The sequence below is a fragment of the Aplysia californica genome, unplaced genomic scaffold (assembly GCF_000002075.1).
Source record: "Aplysia californica isolate F4 #8 unplaced genomic scaffold, AplCal3.0 scaffold00247, whole genome shotgun sequence".
Classification (NCBI taxonomy): Eukaryota; Metazoa; Mollusca; class Gastropoda; order Aplysiida; family Aplysiidae; genus Aplysia; species Aplysia californica.
The window spans coordinates 80,559-96,194 of NW_004797517.1; the positions used below are offsets into that span (position 1 = coordinate 80,559).

Below are 15,636 nucleotides of genomic sequence, written 5' to 3' on the forward strand. Positions count from 1 at the left end.
GGGGGTAGAAAGGCAAGAAGTGAGACAATTTTGTACGATGATGATCTTTGAGCTCGATTCTAGCGAACAAGAGTTTCCTACCTGTGGCGAATTTAAAGTTTTTAAAAGTTTCTTTCCACATTTAGATATATGCCACTACTTCTACTACGACAACTACAACAACAACAACAACAACAGCTGCTTCTGCTGCTGCTGCTTTTACTGCTACTGCGACTTCCACTACCACGACTACTACTACCGTTACTATCACTACTACCACTACTACTACTACTACTACTACTACCACTAATACTACTACCACCATCACCCCAACCACCACCACTACCACTACTACTACTTAAATTACCTTTACATTTTCTATTAACATGATTTGACGGTATATATACATAATATATTATATCCATACCACTTCTTGCCATAGCATTCCCCTTTCTCTGGTCTTTCCGATTTTGTTTATCGCACCTTTTAGCATGGTGACGTAGATGCGCGCACGACTTTGGTTACTATAGCTAGTGTAGTCATTAGGTCTAGATCTAGCATTATTTTTTTTAATGTTCCTGATGAAGCCCCTGATTGGGCGAAACTTTGAACCTATATATAAAATATTCTTGGAAATTCTACAAGTCTTAACCCTTTTTTTATACTCTGCTGTTTACAATGATAATGGTGATGATGATGATGATGATGATGATGATGATGATGATGATAATAATACAAATAATGATGACGTTGATAAAGAGTAATAATAACAGTTTGTCTGTCAGCGTCTGACGATGATGAATACATCATCTGCATTTGGACGATATTTCTTATGCCAAAAAGAAAAAATGGGTCAAGATGACGTGGGACTTCTGCTATGGTCAATGAGACCAATTCTGACAGAGAAGACTTTATTTCCGCTGGTGGATGTATGCAGCAAGGGGATTTCTCTCGTGGCTTCAGCATTTTTTGTATGAGATAAGATTGATTTATTTGTCCATCTGCTTTACAGAGAAGTGCATTTAGAGCTCATTCAGTTGGAAAAGAGCAAGACAGACACGAAACAATAGAGAGACAACAAAGAAAAGAAGTACGGCTTTACAATGGTAAAGGTGGGTGGTTGGCGGGTGCTCTGGTGAGGTTTGCTTCTTCTTTCCTCTCAAACATCTATCGTCCTTATCTCCCCTTCTTCTTTTTTATGTTTTTTACTCTCTTATAACACCTCTAATCTTCTGGCACTCATATATGACCTTATGCAGTTGCAAGCGCCGTAAGATCTCGACTAAAACAAACAAAAAACAAACAGTGGTAAAATACCAACTACTAGCTGACAAACCTGAGATTGGGCACAGCTACCCTTACAGCAAACATTACTTCAAAGAAACACATATCAAGCAAATACCTGTGATGGGGTCAGCTGCATCCACATGTCAGGCAGAGACTCCATACCCTGAGTGACCAGCACTAGATTCTCAAACATCTCAACAAAAGCTTTGCTTGAGATGATGCCCGTCGGAGCAGTGGCACGGAACTATGAGGAAAGTGAAGGGGAATATTTGACAGTCCATTCAGTTTAATAAGAGAAACAGTGTCTGAAAATTTTATAAAAAACTTAAGAAACAAATACAATTCTATAAATTTGGTCTAAAAGTATCACATAATAGCTTTCAAATAATTGCCATGAATAATCTACAATGCTTCCCGTACACTATAAATGATAGGCTTTAATGATAAACTTCCAACATCCTCAAACATGATCAAAGAAAAAATACTAATGAGGAAAGAAAGTAAAAAAGCCCATTTCCTGGATTACAAATGTAAATACAAATTATGTACAGCTTTATCCGAAAAGACAGAGTAAGAAAAACTAAGCAACAAGCATTTTAATTTTTTTAAAACAAACACTAAAAAATGAAAGAACCACCTCAAAAGACCATAAAAGAGAAAAAGCAAGAGCGGCCAACTTTGATGACCAGTCACAATGGCATGAGGCATGCAATTGTTATTTATCCAATCGTGACTCTCAAGATCTATGCCAATCACATTGCTAATCACATTCTTCCCCCGCTTTACCTGACTAAAAAGTACAAATTTCCATCTCTTACCGAGTACCTCCCACATTTGTCTTTTGTGTTGAGACCACACAAATAAAATTCAGTCTGTCTAACATATTCAGATGAAAAGGCAGCTGCTGCAATGGTCAGGAAAACAAAAGCACGGAAGATTTCACAGTTTGATGTGATCCCGATTAATGCAGACTCAATGGCCCGACCCACCCAGCTTGTGATGTAAGTTTAGGTAGAAAGCTCAGGTGCAAGTACAAGTTTGGGGGAAAATAAACGTGGCAACGAGTTTACAACTTAGTGTGATCCCATCTGGGTCAAACACTGTACCATTTCATCAAGATTTACAACGAGCATGTGATCACTTTCACGAGAGTGAAGGATCTGGGACACAACAGGCAGTACAATGATCACAAGTTTTCACTGCTTGGTTGATCAGCTGCATCCACCAAGGTTTTTGTTCTGAAAACTATGGTCTGAAATGACGTGGGATCTTATCTGAATGTAATCCTTCAGAGCAGGATAACAGGGGTGACTTTTGTGAAGGAAAAATCATGTTTTCTTCAAACAGCAAGATCTTAAGCGAATCCTGATCTTAAGCGGTGGATTCTTAGTATTCTTAAGCGACGACTACTGTATATATATATGTGTATATGGACACAAAATAATAGAGCAGGCCCACAGTAAATTCCACTTTGGACAAAATGTTAAAGTTAAAATTTCTTTGGAAGTAAATGCTAGTCTCTGTCTAAATTAGTAAATGTCATTTACACGTATTATTGCTGTTAGAAACTTTCACAAAAATAAAGACGTAACAATGGACTTTTTCAAGAGCAAACTCTACTGTTTCATGAAAGTACTCTGCTGACTACAATGAGTTGTTTTGTATGACAGTTGAGACTTACCTGCTCATAAAGGCTGCGGAGTTGAGCCACAGTAAACTGGTCGGACAAGGCCACTTCTGTTGGTGGAGGAGGTGGGGCTGGGCTCGGAGTCTTCAGCACTTTCAGATCCTAAGGACAATCAGAAATAATTAGTTTCACAGTCAAAAAGCAGGACCCTTCATCCTCATCATCATCATTGTAGAAATTGTAGAGGGGGAAAGGAGAGTCTCAAGTAATTTTCAGTCAATAAATATGAAAAAACAAACAAAAAGTATTTTTGGTTACTAAAACTACTCAAGATTTTGCTTCCCAAGGTAGCAACTGGATGATGGATATAATGGAAACGATGATGATGATGATGATGATGATGATGATGATGATGATGATGATGATGGTGAAGATGATGATGACGACGATGATTTATCATCCGTCGGTGACCTAGTGGTTAGGCTCTCAAACTCGTAACCATAAAGTTGTGGGTTCGAATCCCATCATGGGATCAAAGTTGTGTCCTTGGGAAAGGCACTTTACACAGATTTTTCTCACTTCACTCGTCTGAAAATGGGTAGCTTGGCTTTAGACAGAAAGATCTTGTCAATTTGTTAGTGTTTGAGCGCTTGAAATCTGCAACTTGCACTGTATGCTTCCCAGGAAGCTGAGAATATTTTTGAATTTTTGGGGGTCTGTTGGGGTAACAATACTTGTAAAGTGCCTAGAGCATGCTGTAGAGCATGGATATAAGGCAATGATAATCCTTTTTTGGTTATACATAACATTTTTTTCGTCTAACAAGATTGCTATACCCAAACTGAAAGAGATTTTTGCTCACAGGAAGACTGTACAAAATATTCCTAGCACTATAAGCTTAAAGCTTCAGGCCTAGATAGGCTTCTTTAAAAACTGAATAGTCTACTTTATGTAGTACAGATTTCAATTTCAGTTTTTTAAAATGTATTGAAAATTTCCACAGACTTCAATATATTGCTCATACACTTTGCTCCAGTTCTATCTATCTATCTCTCTATCTGTCTATCAGTCTATCAGTCTATTTGTCTGTCTGTCTGTCTGTCTGTCTGTCTGTCTGTCTGTCTGTCTGTCTGTCTGTCTGTCTGTCTGTCTGTCTGTCTCTTTCTTCTTGCCTGCCTACTGTCTGTCTATCTATAAACACACAGACACAGACACAGACACACACACATATAGGTGCATATATATATGATTATTAGTAGAGTTTAATTACCTCATCCAAAACAAAATTGTCTTGATCAAGAGTAATAGTGTACTTGATCTTCTCACGGTTCTCGACTGCATTCCGTGTGACCTCTGCCATCTGGTCAATGCTGAAGACCAAGTTTCAGTAAATACATTTTAATATTTTTCGAGACGCACTACTTTAAAAAAAAGAGGATTCAATACTATAAAAGATCACAGCAAATAAAAAAGTGACACAAGTATGTTGAATACTAGACTATCCTAAAAAACAAAAATAAGTACACCATAATGAAGGAGATTATTGCATGTATAAATAAAATATTAGGGAAAGAGGGTTATGAACAATCATTTATAAAGGTGAATATGGGCTCTGCCAAGGAACCAAATGTCATAGAGTATAGAGGGAATTTTCACGCTTTTCTAGACGATCGAGGAATCATGAACACATTGCTATCCTCTGATAGCTTCAAACGGGAAATTGGTACAGTCATAGATGAAGATCTGCCTTGAGAATGCGAACCGTTGAAATGTAGGAAAATCCTTGCTGCAGACATTGTCTACGGACAGATGTATCATGGGGCTCATCTACTGAATTTTGCACCCAGGTGACGTTTAAAGGAGTGCAGACGGTGTGTGTTTGACCTGAAGTGGTTGTTTTGTCTGGGAATTTTTGGTTCTGATTCTCTACAAGTCCTAAGTGATGAACAATTTTCACCCTTGACATCAAAGAAGGCCTTAAGGGCACTTTAACATTATTTACGTACCTTGTGCAAAACTTACAAAATAAATTGGAGGTTAGGAAAAGTTAAACACAAAAAGCTCTCTGCTTTTTACTAATCTTAAACATGATCTCAGCAGGCAAAGGAAACTTGAGAAAAACTATCTGCAAAAAGAAGTTGTTCAATTTTAATGTCTTTTTTGGGGGGAAAATCTATGTTTTTGAGTTTTTCAAAGGAGGCCGAAATGTTTGATGAATTTGTCATTGATTTAAAATTTCTTTTTTGAGTCCGGGTGTGTTCTAAAAATGCAGTCGTGTGCTGGGTTTTCTGGTGTTGAACTCTGCTTACTGTAGTGAGAGTTGCGTTCGTCTGAATTTCAGTGATGGTATGTTTGCCCCAGCCGGAAGGCGCTCCGCTGGAGAAGTGTGGAAAGCCTACAGGGCGAGGCGGAGTTCTTGGTTTTGTACGGGGTCTAGTATTTTCAGGATGTGGGGGTCTTGCTGATCCACAGACTTGACAGCTGTAGTGAAGCCTGGGTCGGGCAAGGGAACAATAAAGGTAGAGAAAATGTTTTTGAGTCCCCGCCCCACTCGAATCCGGATAAAAAAGAATTTTTGAAGCGTTTCAGGCTTTCTGGCACCTCGCACGAAGGTCTTTTAAGTGTGGAATGAAAGTAAATTTTTTGTCGAAGATTATTCTGAAGAAACAAGCTTGGTCCTGGACGGAAATCATTTCCCCGTATAGTGTCAAATCCAGCTGCAGTACACGTCTGCCTGATCGACAGAAATCTTTTACGGGGAAAACTTGAAACCAATATTGTTTGCCAACTTTTCAAGCTTGTACAGCTGCATCTGCCTTTCCATAGAACTTAGTTGACGATTTTTGGAACGACAGCACATCAGAAAGTTGTCGACGTATCTGGCTATTTTGTTTTGAAGAGTCTGGAAAATAGAGTTGATTTTGATTTCGAAGAGGAGAGGAGAAAGGATACTTCCTTGGGGAACACCTTCCTCCTGTTGGTGGGGATCTGAAAGGGAGGATCCGACATGAATCTGGAAGGAACGGTTCTGCAGAAAATTGCCAAAGAAGGCGGGGAGGTGACCGTGTAGGACGAGATTGTGTAGATCTCTAAGAATTCCCTACTTCCAGATTGTGTCGAAAGCTTTCCCTAGGTTGATAAAGATGGCAATCTTGTGGCCTCCTTCGGCAGAGGTCTCGAGTATAAAAATATCTGATAGTTATAATAGGCAGCTCGATAAGGCGATTTGTCTGTAGTTCAATGGGTGTGTGTGGTCTTTTGATGGTTTGGGAACTGGAAATACAGAGGCCAGTTGCCAAGACTCCAGTAAGGTGTGCGACCGCCACATATCATTGTATATTTAGAACAAGTGTGAGTGTTTCTGTAGGTAAGTGTCAAATGATCTGGTTGTGGGTGTCGTCTGGACCCGGAGCTGTATTGCCTAGGTCCGAGGTGCATGATGTAAGTTTGTCTAATGTGAAGAGTACATTGTAGGCTTCTGTGTTGTTTGAATGGAAGTTTAGGTGTTGTTGTTCTCTGTTTGTTTTGATTTTTTGGAAGGCGGTGTTGTTGTTTATTTTGGACGAATTTTTGGAGAGAGATGTAGCTATTGTGTTTGAGATATCTGTCTGAGTTTCTGCTGTTGGGTCATATGGTCCCTGAACATGTTGGATGGTGTGTGCGCGTCTACTCAAAATTAAAAAAAAAAGTATTTTAGATACTTTGTTGAGTGGTGTCTTGCTGTTGATTTGGAATATGATATATTTTTGGAAAGATTTTCTTCTACCCTCCCTGAAGCATCTACATGCCTCAGCTTGAGCTTTTAATTAAGCAATTAATTTTGTTTTCAGGGGTGCTGTTGTCGACGGCTCTCCGATATGCTGCCTCCTTTTTTTTACAGCATTATCACACTTCCAGAGAACCAGACATTGTTCTTCTGGGGTTTTGGAGATGGCTTTGGTATGTATTTGTGATATATTTCTAAAAGCCGTATTCACTTGAGATCTGGGACAAGGTCACGATTATAACAGGTGAGGTAAAAGTAAAAGAATGAAGTTCAATACCAAAGAAAAAAAATTGAAAAAACAAACAAGTAACAAACAACAAATGTTCCATACCTTTCCATCTCTTTCAAAAATCTTGCTCCTAGCCAGTCATTCATGTCTTTGAAGGCATCTTCTCCTTTGCTCTTCAAATCTTGAAGAACAGCACAGGCAAGCTGACGGATCAGATCCAAACGAACTTTGGAAGCTTGCTCTGCATGCACAAATTTAGAGTACAAGAAAATTAGTTGAACAAAAAAAAAAGTTTTCATCATGTGCAAATAACTTTGCAGTCACCAACACATGAGCATAACTCCATATCATCATACATGATAGCTTTCAGTGAAGTGTGTGAGGAATATATATAATAAAAATAATATTAACTCATTGACCCCGGAATTGATTTTTAGTGTTTGATGCAATTGATTTTTTTTTACAACCTGACTCAAAACGCTTTTCGCCGGTTTGCTTTCCACCCTTGTCTTGCAGATTTCTGGCAATATGGATAGATCTTCAGTGGAGTAGTGTGTCGCAAGTGAACACAATACAATGTGTAATGTTGAAGAGTATGATTAAAATAGAACACAACAATTCAGCATCAAAATTCGCTCTCCAAGTGAATCTGCCTAAATTTAGTGCGCTGATTATGAAAATGCTATTAGTTTTTGGCCTTGGTCAATATTTTTAAAAAAAATGGAATTAAATGTTTTAGTCACCTGTCAACATCCGTCAGAGAGATGTGTCCAATATGCAGTCTAGTTAGCGAAAATAACGTTGTCTCTTCTGGACAGACCCGTAGGTTTTAGTGGGCCCAATTTGGTCACTTTATTGCAGAGTTTATATTTAAATGTTCACTCCATGTTCCTCCCACAGACTGGAGGTATGGTTCTTGACCTTATTTTTAAAGTCTGTCTGCGGGAGGGTGTTCTTTTTTGACTGTTGATCCCAACAGGAAGGGCAAGGATTCCTTCTCTGAAAGATCCACCTATTCGTTTCGTCGGATGCCTACATGGCTAGGTAGCCATGCAAACACTATCTTCTCCATGTTCAGTCAAAGAGTATTTGGGGTTTAAAGGAATAAGATTGGTGGGTGAAGTGAGGCAAGACAAGGAATCGGAAAGAATGAGAAAGGATGATCCGGGTGAAGTCTCTACGGAGTCCAAATCCATGTCAATGGCAGTGGCATCCGCAGCAAAATTGGAGGCCTTGGGATGAAGCCTTCTCTGTTGAATAGGGTTTCTTTTGTGGATAGGGCAGTGGCACCTACACTTGATCTGAGTCCTATTTAGAGCCAAATGTGGATATTTTCTCTGTGTTCAGGTATCGTTTGATGATTTTTTGCATGAACTTTTGAATTATTTTACGTCTGTGCATGATTTATTTTGTGTTATGAGGTTGAGGTTTAAGTTTACTTTTGCCTTGGTGAGGTGCTATTGAGGGAGGTCTGGAAAAAATTGCTCAGTATCTTTCTCTGAAAAAAATAATGTTTTCGAGGTCCTCAAGGACTCGGAGGCCAAAAGGATACATGTAATATAGTCGCTATTTGTTTATTATGTCTGGATGAGCTTTATAAAATACTGCCGAGTGCTAGATTGTCGGGTGTTGAGCTATGTTGTATTTTGTAGTGTAGTGATAGTTATTTTCATCTAAGTTTCAGGGATGGTGTGTTGACCTTTACCTGGGATCTCTCCACTGGAGAAGGAGAAGTGAAAAAAGCCCCCAGGGCGAGGCGGAGGCCTTTGTACAGGATCTAGCATTTTCAAGATATGAGGTCTTGCCGATCCACAGAGTTGACAGCCATAGTCAGGCTTGGATCAGACAAGGGAACAATAAAGGTGGAGGAGGTGTTTTGAGTCCCCGCCTCACTTAGAATGAGACAGAATTTTTCGTTCAATGAGTTAAAACAAAGGTAAATCAACATCATTTAGATTCTAGTATGTCTTCCAAACTTCAATAAGAAAGTTCCACTTGTTTTAAAAGGTATAAACAATTTTCTCACCTTCTTCTTGGATAGAAAAATAAAACTCTTCTCTGGCTCTCTCTTTGGCTGACTTTTTCTGCTGTTCTTCCTCACTCACTTCAGATGGAGCTGGTAGAGTATAAAAACATGTACACATAAAACCTTTGCTGTAAAGTGCATCTACTTTGATACAGACACAAGATGGAACACATTTCAAATTTATTCAAAACAAAATAATGAGAATGGTCGAGATCAATTTACCAAACAGAAACTACACAAGGAATTTTTGGTGCACCATTCCTGACAAGCACAGAACATTATGGTTCTTCAACTCTTCCCAAAAATCTAACAGAGATTAAAATGTAATGAAACTTCTCAAATCAATCTTGCAGTTTGAACCTCCAACAGGATTTCCCTGAATTATAGATAGCTTAATGATAAATAAATATATGTAAAATAATGCACCCTGTATTTTAACATTTTAACAAAAAGCTTTGGATTACCTGGTGGTGGAGTACCGGAAGTTTCAGAGTCCTTTCCTTTGCCGCCTTTTTTGGGAGAAGGACTACGGCTCTTTCCTTTCTTTCCTCCCTTTCCACCTTTAACTCCCTTGTTCTTCTCTTTTTCTTTCTCAAGCTCCTGCTGCTTCAACTTCTCTGCTTCCTCCTCGGCTTCTCGGGCTTGCATCTCTGCTTGAATCTATAGAAAAGAAATACAGCAATATTCAAAGTTATTAAAGCAATGAGTTGAATCAAACCGCATTTCTTAGTCATCCTAAAAATGGCCACATTTTGCCCGGATCAAATTAGTGATCCAATTTAATAGAAAATAAAAAAGGAGAAGACTATGCCAAAGTATCTTCAAAATCAACTGCTACCAAAGCATGTTCAAAAGGGTTATGGTTTTATTTGGTCAAATTGATATTAATGTAATTTTTTGCTATACACATATATTCTTTCAGTGACCTACTTTGCAATTGCTATGAACATAATGATGAAATAAAAATCTAGAATTCCACCCCTTTTGCTGCTAGCAAATACTGCCTCCACCTGCTTTGTACACCAACTCACATAAATACAACTTTAACAGGGTTTCTTTTTGTTGTTGGTAGATGAAATTGGCTGCATTGTACAGGTTATCGTTTTACGCAGTGCTATTATATATAATCTAAGAACAACGCAACAGACGGCAAGCTCGACAGTACTTTTTAGAAAAATATCTGTATAACATTTACTCTTCTTTCAAGATAAACTACTAATAAAAAACAAGACATACTACCCAACCATTTAATTTTATGTCTAATTTTTTTTCTATGTTCTTGTTGTTGTTATCGTTCCAGCAACAGGCTGGGCTCTTGCCCTTCTGTCCAATGCCATGTAGTGATAAGTGCAGGTTTGCTGCAGTTGCTGTAATGTTCTACAGAGTGAGTTGTCAATGTTAGTTCTCGGAGGGAGAAGTGTAGCTCTGATGTCCTTTAGAGTTGTACAGTGGAAAAAGTGATGATCCACAGTCTCATATGCATAGTCACACAAAGAACACACTAGGGGAAGTTCTGGTTTTATTCTGTTCAAGTGAAAGTTGAGCAGCATGTGTTCTGTTTGTAGGTGGAAGATCGTGGTCTGTTTCTTTCTCTGTTGGTGGTTGATATTATCATTTTGTTTTGTAGTGGTCATATGTTTGAAAACTGGTCTGCCTGTCTTTCCCAAGGCCCATCTGTTCATCCAAACTTGTTTGCTGTTGCTTTTAATGATTGTTTTGCAGTGTTGTATGAAGTTGGAATGTTGGGTTGTTCCTGTCTAGATCCTCGTTTGGCAAGTGTGTCTGATCTGTCATTTCTAGGTATGTTTCAGTTTCGGGGAATCCACTGCATCACCAGGTTTATGCCACAGGATGTTATTGAGTGATGGTAGCCAAACAGTATATGTGTCAAGTCTTGGTTTAGATGATGGTCATTTTTTATCGCTTGCAAGACTGATAGTGAGTCAGTGAAAATCACAACACTCTGCATTTTGTTTGGATGAATGTCAAAAACTGTGAGGAGATGGTATAGTGCTGTTTCAATTGCCATAATTTCTGCATCGTAGTTGTTGCATTTTTCTCCACAGGCTGCAGAGATCTCATTTGAACTTCCATCTGGGTACTGTATTAGAATTCCATATCTGGCTGTGCCTTTGAATACTGAGCCGTCTGTATAGACAGGGTTTTTTTCTTCTTCTTCTGGCTGGCCTCCGTCAGGAGGGCGGCAGTCTGCCGCAGGCAGACAGGTAAGCGGCAACCTCTTGTGGCCTCGTCCAGAGTACATCCGGGCCCGGTCTCGCGGGCACTCATACAGTGCGTGCTGCAGGTCGTCAGGACTTGTGCCACACGCCAGACAGGAATCATTGGGAGCGGAGCCTATTGCATTATTGGGACCTCTACGCAGTGCTGCAGACCCCGGAACAGGTACAGCTCCGGGCCGAATGCCAATCAACCCCTGGATTCAGACAGGAACGGAGGCGACCGAGTTTTTGTCCGCAGGCTCTGTATAGACGTGTATCCAGTCATCTGGATAGCTGTCGATTGTTTGATGTGATTCTAGCATCAGTGTCACTGGGTCTGAAGATTTTGTGCTATTGTCTCTGAGAAATGTTGTTAAAATTGTTTTTTTGTAAAGAAATGTGGGGAGGAATGTTTTGGTTGACTCTTTAGGTTTCTCTTCTGTTTTGTTTGAAAACTGCTCTGTCTTTCTTTCCCAAGGCCCATCTGTTCATCCAATCTTGTTTGCTGTTGCTTTTAATGATTTGTTTTGCAGTGTTGTATGAAGTTGGAATGTTGGGTTGTTCCTGTCTAGATCCCCGTTTGGCAAGTGTGTCTGATTGTTTTTTTCCAAAGAAATGTGGGGAGGAAGGTTTTGGTTGACTCTTTTGGTTTGTCTTCTGTTTTGTGGTAGATGGTGACTCTCCATTAGTTCTGTGATGTGATGCATGATTGATTTTTGTTGAAGTCATTTCTTTGGTTTCCATATTTATACTAATTCCCTGTTTGGGGGGTTGGGCCACATTCTTTAGGTTCTTTCATGGAGCTCAAAAACTGCTTTATCTCTGAGAATTCCAAGGGGTTCAACATTTGACAGAATTTCACAAGTGGCAGTAGGTGTAGATCTCATGCCACCATTTATGAAACGAAGGGCATTATTTTGGACCTTGCCAAGGGTATTGCAAGTAGTTGTACTGCACATTGCGAGTAGGCTATTGCTGTGTTCCACGGAAGATCGGACATAACCAAGGTATAGAGTTCTCAGAGTTTGTCTGATCCCCATGAACTGCTTGCGGGTTTCTTTAAAAGTTCGAGTCTTCTTTTCGCCTTATTCTTTATGCTCTCCACTTGGCTTTTCATGGCAGACTTTGGTCAAGTTTGACTCCTAGTTATGTTGGTTGTTCTTCTTTGGGGACATTTTCATTTCCTATCTTTAGTTGGAGTTTTTCTTTGGCTGTTTTTATTGCTCCTTGTAAAGATGGTGTATATGGTTTTTGAGCAGTTTATTTTGAGCTGCCATTTCTGACAGTAATTGTGGAGCCTCTTCATTTAATTTGCTTGCTCCTACTACCATGCTGTGGTGTGTCTGCCAGAGAGCAAGATCGTCAGTGTAGAGAGTCTTGTCAGACTTTAGCACCTTCGTTACATCATTGAAGAAGATCAGGAACAAGGTGCAACTCAGACAGGAACCTTGGGGTAGGCCTTCCTTGAGTACTTCTCTTGAGGAGTGGGCATTGTTCACCTTGGTTTCGATGTTTCGAACCGCTAGGAAAAACTTGATCCATTTATAAAGTTTTCTGTGTATCCTGAGATTCATCATTTTCATGAGTAGGCCTTTTCTTCACACAATTCTTTTTCTATAAAATGCAAAACACAAGAAAAGAAATCGCACAGCACAACAATATCACACAAAGTACAACACAAATCAAACATGCATTAATTCACACAGGCACGCACGCACACACGCATGCACGCATGCAAGCACACACACACACATAACAGGCCTATATAATATTTATTTATACAGTCAAACCTCGATGTTACGCCCTCCGTTGTACTGCCAGCCCCACTTACCGCCAGGTTTTGCCATAATCCCCTATATAAACATAGTATTTGTGCCTTTACACCACCATCCACCAACTGTAAATTTACCCTGTTTTACTCCCAGTGAACTGGCCATCGGAACTGCACACTAGGCTATGCATAGCCCACAGCACGTCCACTCAGTGGCTCCTTGACAATATTTCACACACAAGTCTCTACGAGCTAGGCTTTGGTCTAGATCATACGTTTTTAGCCAATGTTGCTACACTTAACATAGATGAAATATTAAAATGTCAGATGATGCAGAATTCGTTTAGCTTTTAATTGATATGCTCTGTGAGTGGGTATTACAAGGCCTTTAACATGATAATAGGGTGAATGCATTTCAAGTTTCTATTTCCTTAAAAGCATTCAAGATGACGAAAGTGAAAAGACCATTAATTGCTGTGCTTCAAGGATACATTTTGATTTCAGTGTAAAACCATTGTTGTTCTTTTTTCTTTCACGTTTCCAGTAAAAAAAAAGCTATTTTTCAAAAGACACCTTTGGCAGAAAGCAATAAAATCAATCTAGAAGTTCTTGAAAAACAAAAACATAGGCCTACAAGGACATCAAAACAGAACTGACTACCAAACAAAGCCCACACTGTTTATAACACATACACACTAAAAAGATTTTGTAGGACTAACACACACACACACACACACACACACACACACACACACACACACACACACACACACACACACAACACACACACACACACACACACACACACACACTTACATGACATACATATTATACATACACCAAGGAAAGTGAATACGTGTACACCCTACCTATTTGCAAACTAATGCAAACACTATTTAAGCAAAACTTGGCACTCAATGTAAGATCAACCTACTTTGACCATATTCTACATTCTATTTGGAAGCAGAAAAGAAATTGGAAGCTAATCAAACACTATGAATTTTCACATCAATGAAGACAATATAAAAAATATGGAAGTTGTTTAGCAAAGACAAAAACTGCAATAACACGTCAAGGTCACAGATACACAGAGGAAACTGCTTTTTACACTGAGAGAAAGTCAAAATCAGGATGGTTCCGAAAATCATAGAAAGTTAATGAGAAGAACTTAAGGATGGATTAGGACACTGAAACTGAAAGATGTTCACATCAAATGCTGTTATAATATCAAATTCATTTTCAGAGTCACCAAGACTAGAAATAATGAACAACAGGACAGAGAAATATATATATAATTATATATATATATAAATATGATATTGGAGGGAAGGACAATCAGTAGGGTTCAAAATTAATGAAAAAGAACTGAAAGATTTTACTCAGAAGTAATCCTGAAATCGCCACACTAAAAACATATGTAGTAAAAAGAAGTTTCCTATTCCTATCAACAAGTGGATAAAATTTTCACGAGATTTTTAAGCTTCATGTTATTACAAAATCATTCTGACAGGCTTTTCACCATGGCTGCTTCATTTCCTTGTGAGATATATCTATTATATATATCTATATAGTTGAAAAGGAATAAATTGGTGGCAGGCACTACACAGCAATGGCAGTGGAGACATTTTGAAAGCTGTCTGCAGGAGCAAGTTCCACAACAAAAGTGACGAGGTCTACAATGAAGCCATGTTCAAATGGATACTGAAAGAACTGTACAACATTTAATATTTACCTTCAGTTCAGATACCTAGATTTAAAAGGTATATATTCATAAGAGAATATGGTTTTAAAAAAATAAACACACTAGTTTCAAAACTAGAGATTTCAGACAAATGTGAACATGTTTATTGAGCATAGAGATAGTATGAGAGCAACTGAAATATTCTGAGCCAACTTTTAAAAAGCATGTTGCTTCAAAAGAGCAACCAAGACAAATAAAAATTGTATTTACTGACATGAAAAAGTTATAGTTAATATTTTAAAATATTTTCACCATTCTGAACTAACTTCTCTATCTCCTTTCCCTGTTTCCTTTGTGGGTTACTACTTTTTCCTTTCTGGTAATTGTAAACCTTGTTAATCAATGTCAAGAAAAGCTCAAGTTCTTTCCTTACTTTTTTTTTTGGTGTAAACGATTGACATATTTTATGCACTTAGTGTCTAATTTAAGAGCATTTTGGAGGCTGACTGCTTCAGCCCTGCCTGTCGGGGCCAACGAGCTGAGCGGAATACAGCACCACAGTAAAAGACAAAGTTACTCGATTAGGCCTAAAGAAATTTTTTTCAAATCTGCATTTAACTCCAATCCATGGCAAGTGGTAGCAAAAAGCCTAACAACAGTTATTTCTTATTTCTTTGCAAGTCAAGATATCACAAGGAAAGGTTAGACATTTATGCTGGAAGAGTTACACCACAAAATCAAAATATACCATGCATATTGATGACAAGACAAAAATGTATCTGCAATATATCAAAATTGTAGCTTTCTCAAGATTTTCTTCGTTAGAAAACCATTTAGAGTGCATGAATATAATGTTACAGTGTGTCTGAAAGTGTTTGCACATTGGTATCAGGACTTTCACAGATGCTCACAATGTGGGATAGAGAAAAAGGAGACGTAGACGGCAAAATGGAAACAGGAAAAGGATGAAGAAAAGACAGGGGGGGGGGGGAGAAAAGACAACTGCGGAACAAGAAAAAGGGAAAAAGAAAGGAGAAGAGAAGAAAAAGAA

General features: G+C 38.7%; 1 protein-coding gene across 4 annotated transcripts in view; it reads right to left on the bottom strand.

Annotated features, from left to right (window-relative positions):
* LOC101845005 (sperm flagellar protein 2) overlaps positions 1-15,636 on the bottom strand; it is a 95,958-nt gene that overhangs the window by 16,451 nt on the left and 63,871 nt on the right. For 3 of the 4 annotated variants that reach the window (XM_005100422.3, XM_005100423.3, XM_005100419.3), the window contains 7 exons: positions 14,637-14,651; positions 9,379-9,574; positions 8,915-9,004; positions 6,991-7,129; positions 4,164-4,263; positions 2,948-3,055; positions 1,382-1,510 (listed from right to left, as the gene is read on the bottom strand). In XM_005100422.3, coding sequence (XP_005100479.1) covers positions 1,382-1,510; positions 2,948-3,055; positions 4,164-4,263; positions 6,991-7,129; positions 8,915-9,004; positions 9,379-9,574; positions 14,637-14,651 — 777 coding nt within the window. The remainder of the gene's footprint in view (positions 1-1,381; positions 1,511-2,947; positions 3,056-4,163; positions 4,264-6,990; positions 7,130-8,914; positions 9,005-9,378; positions 9,575-14,636; positions 14,652-15,636) is intronic. The other variant, XM_005100421.3, reaches the window with a different exon arrangement.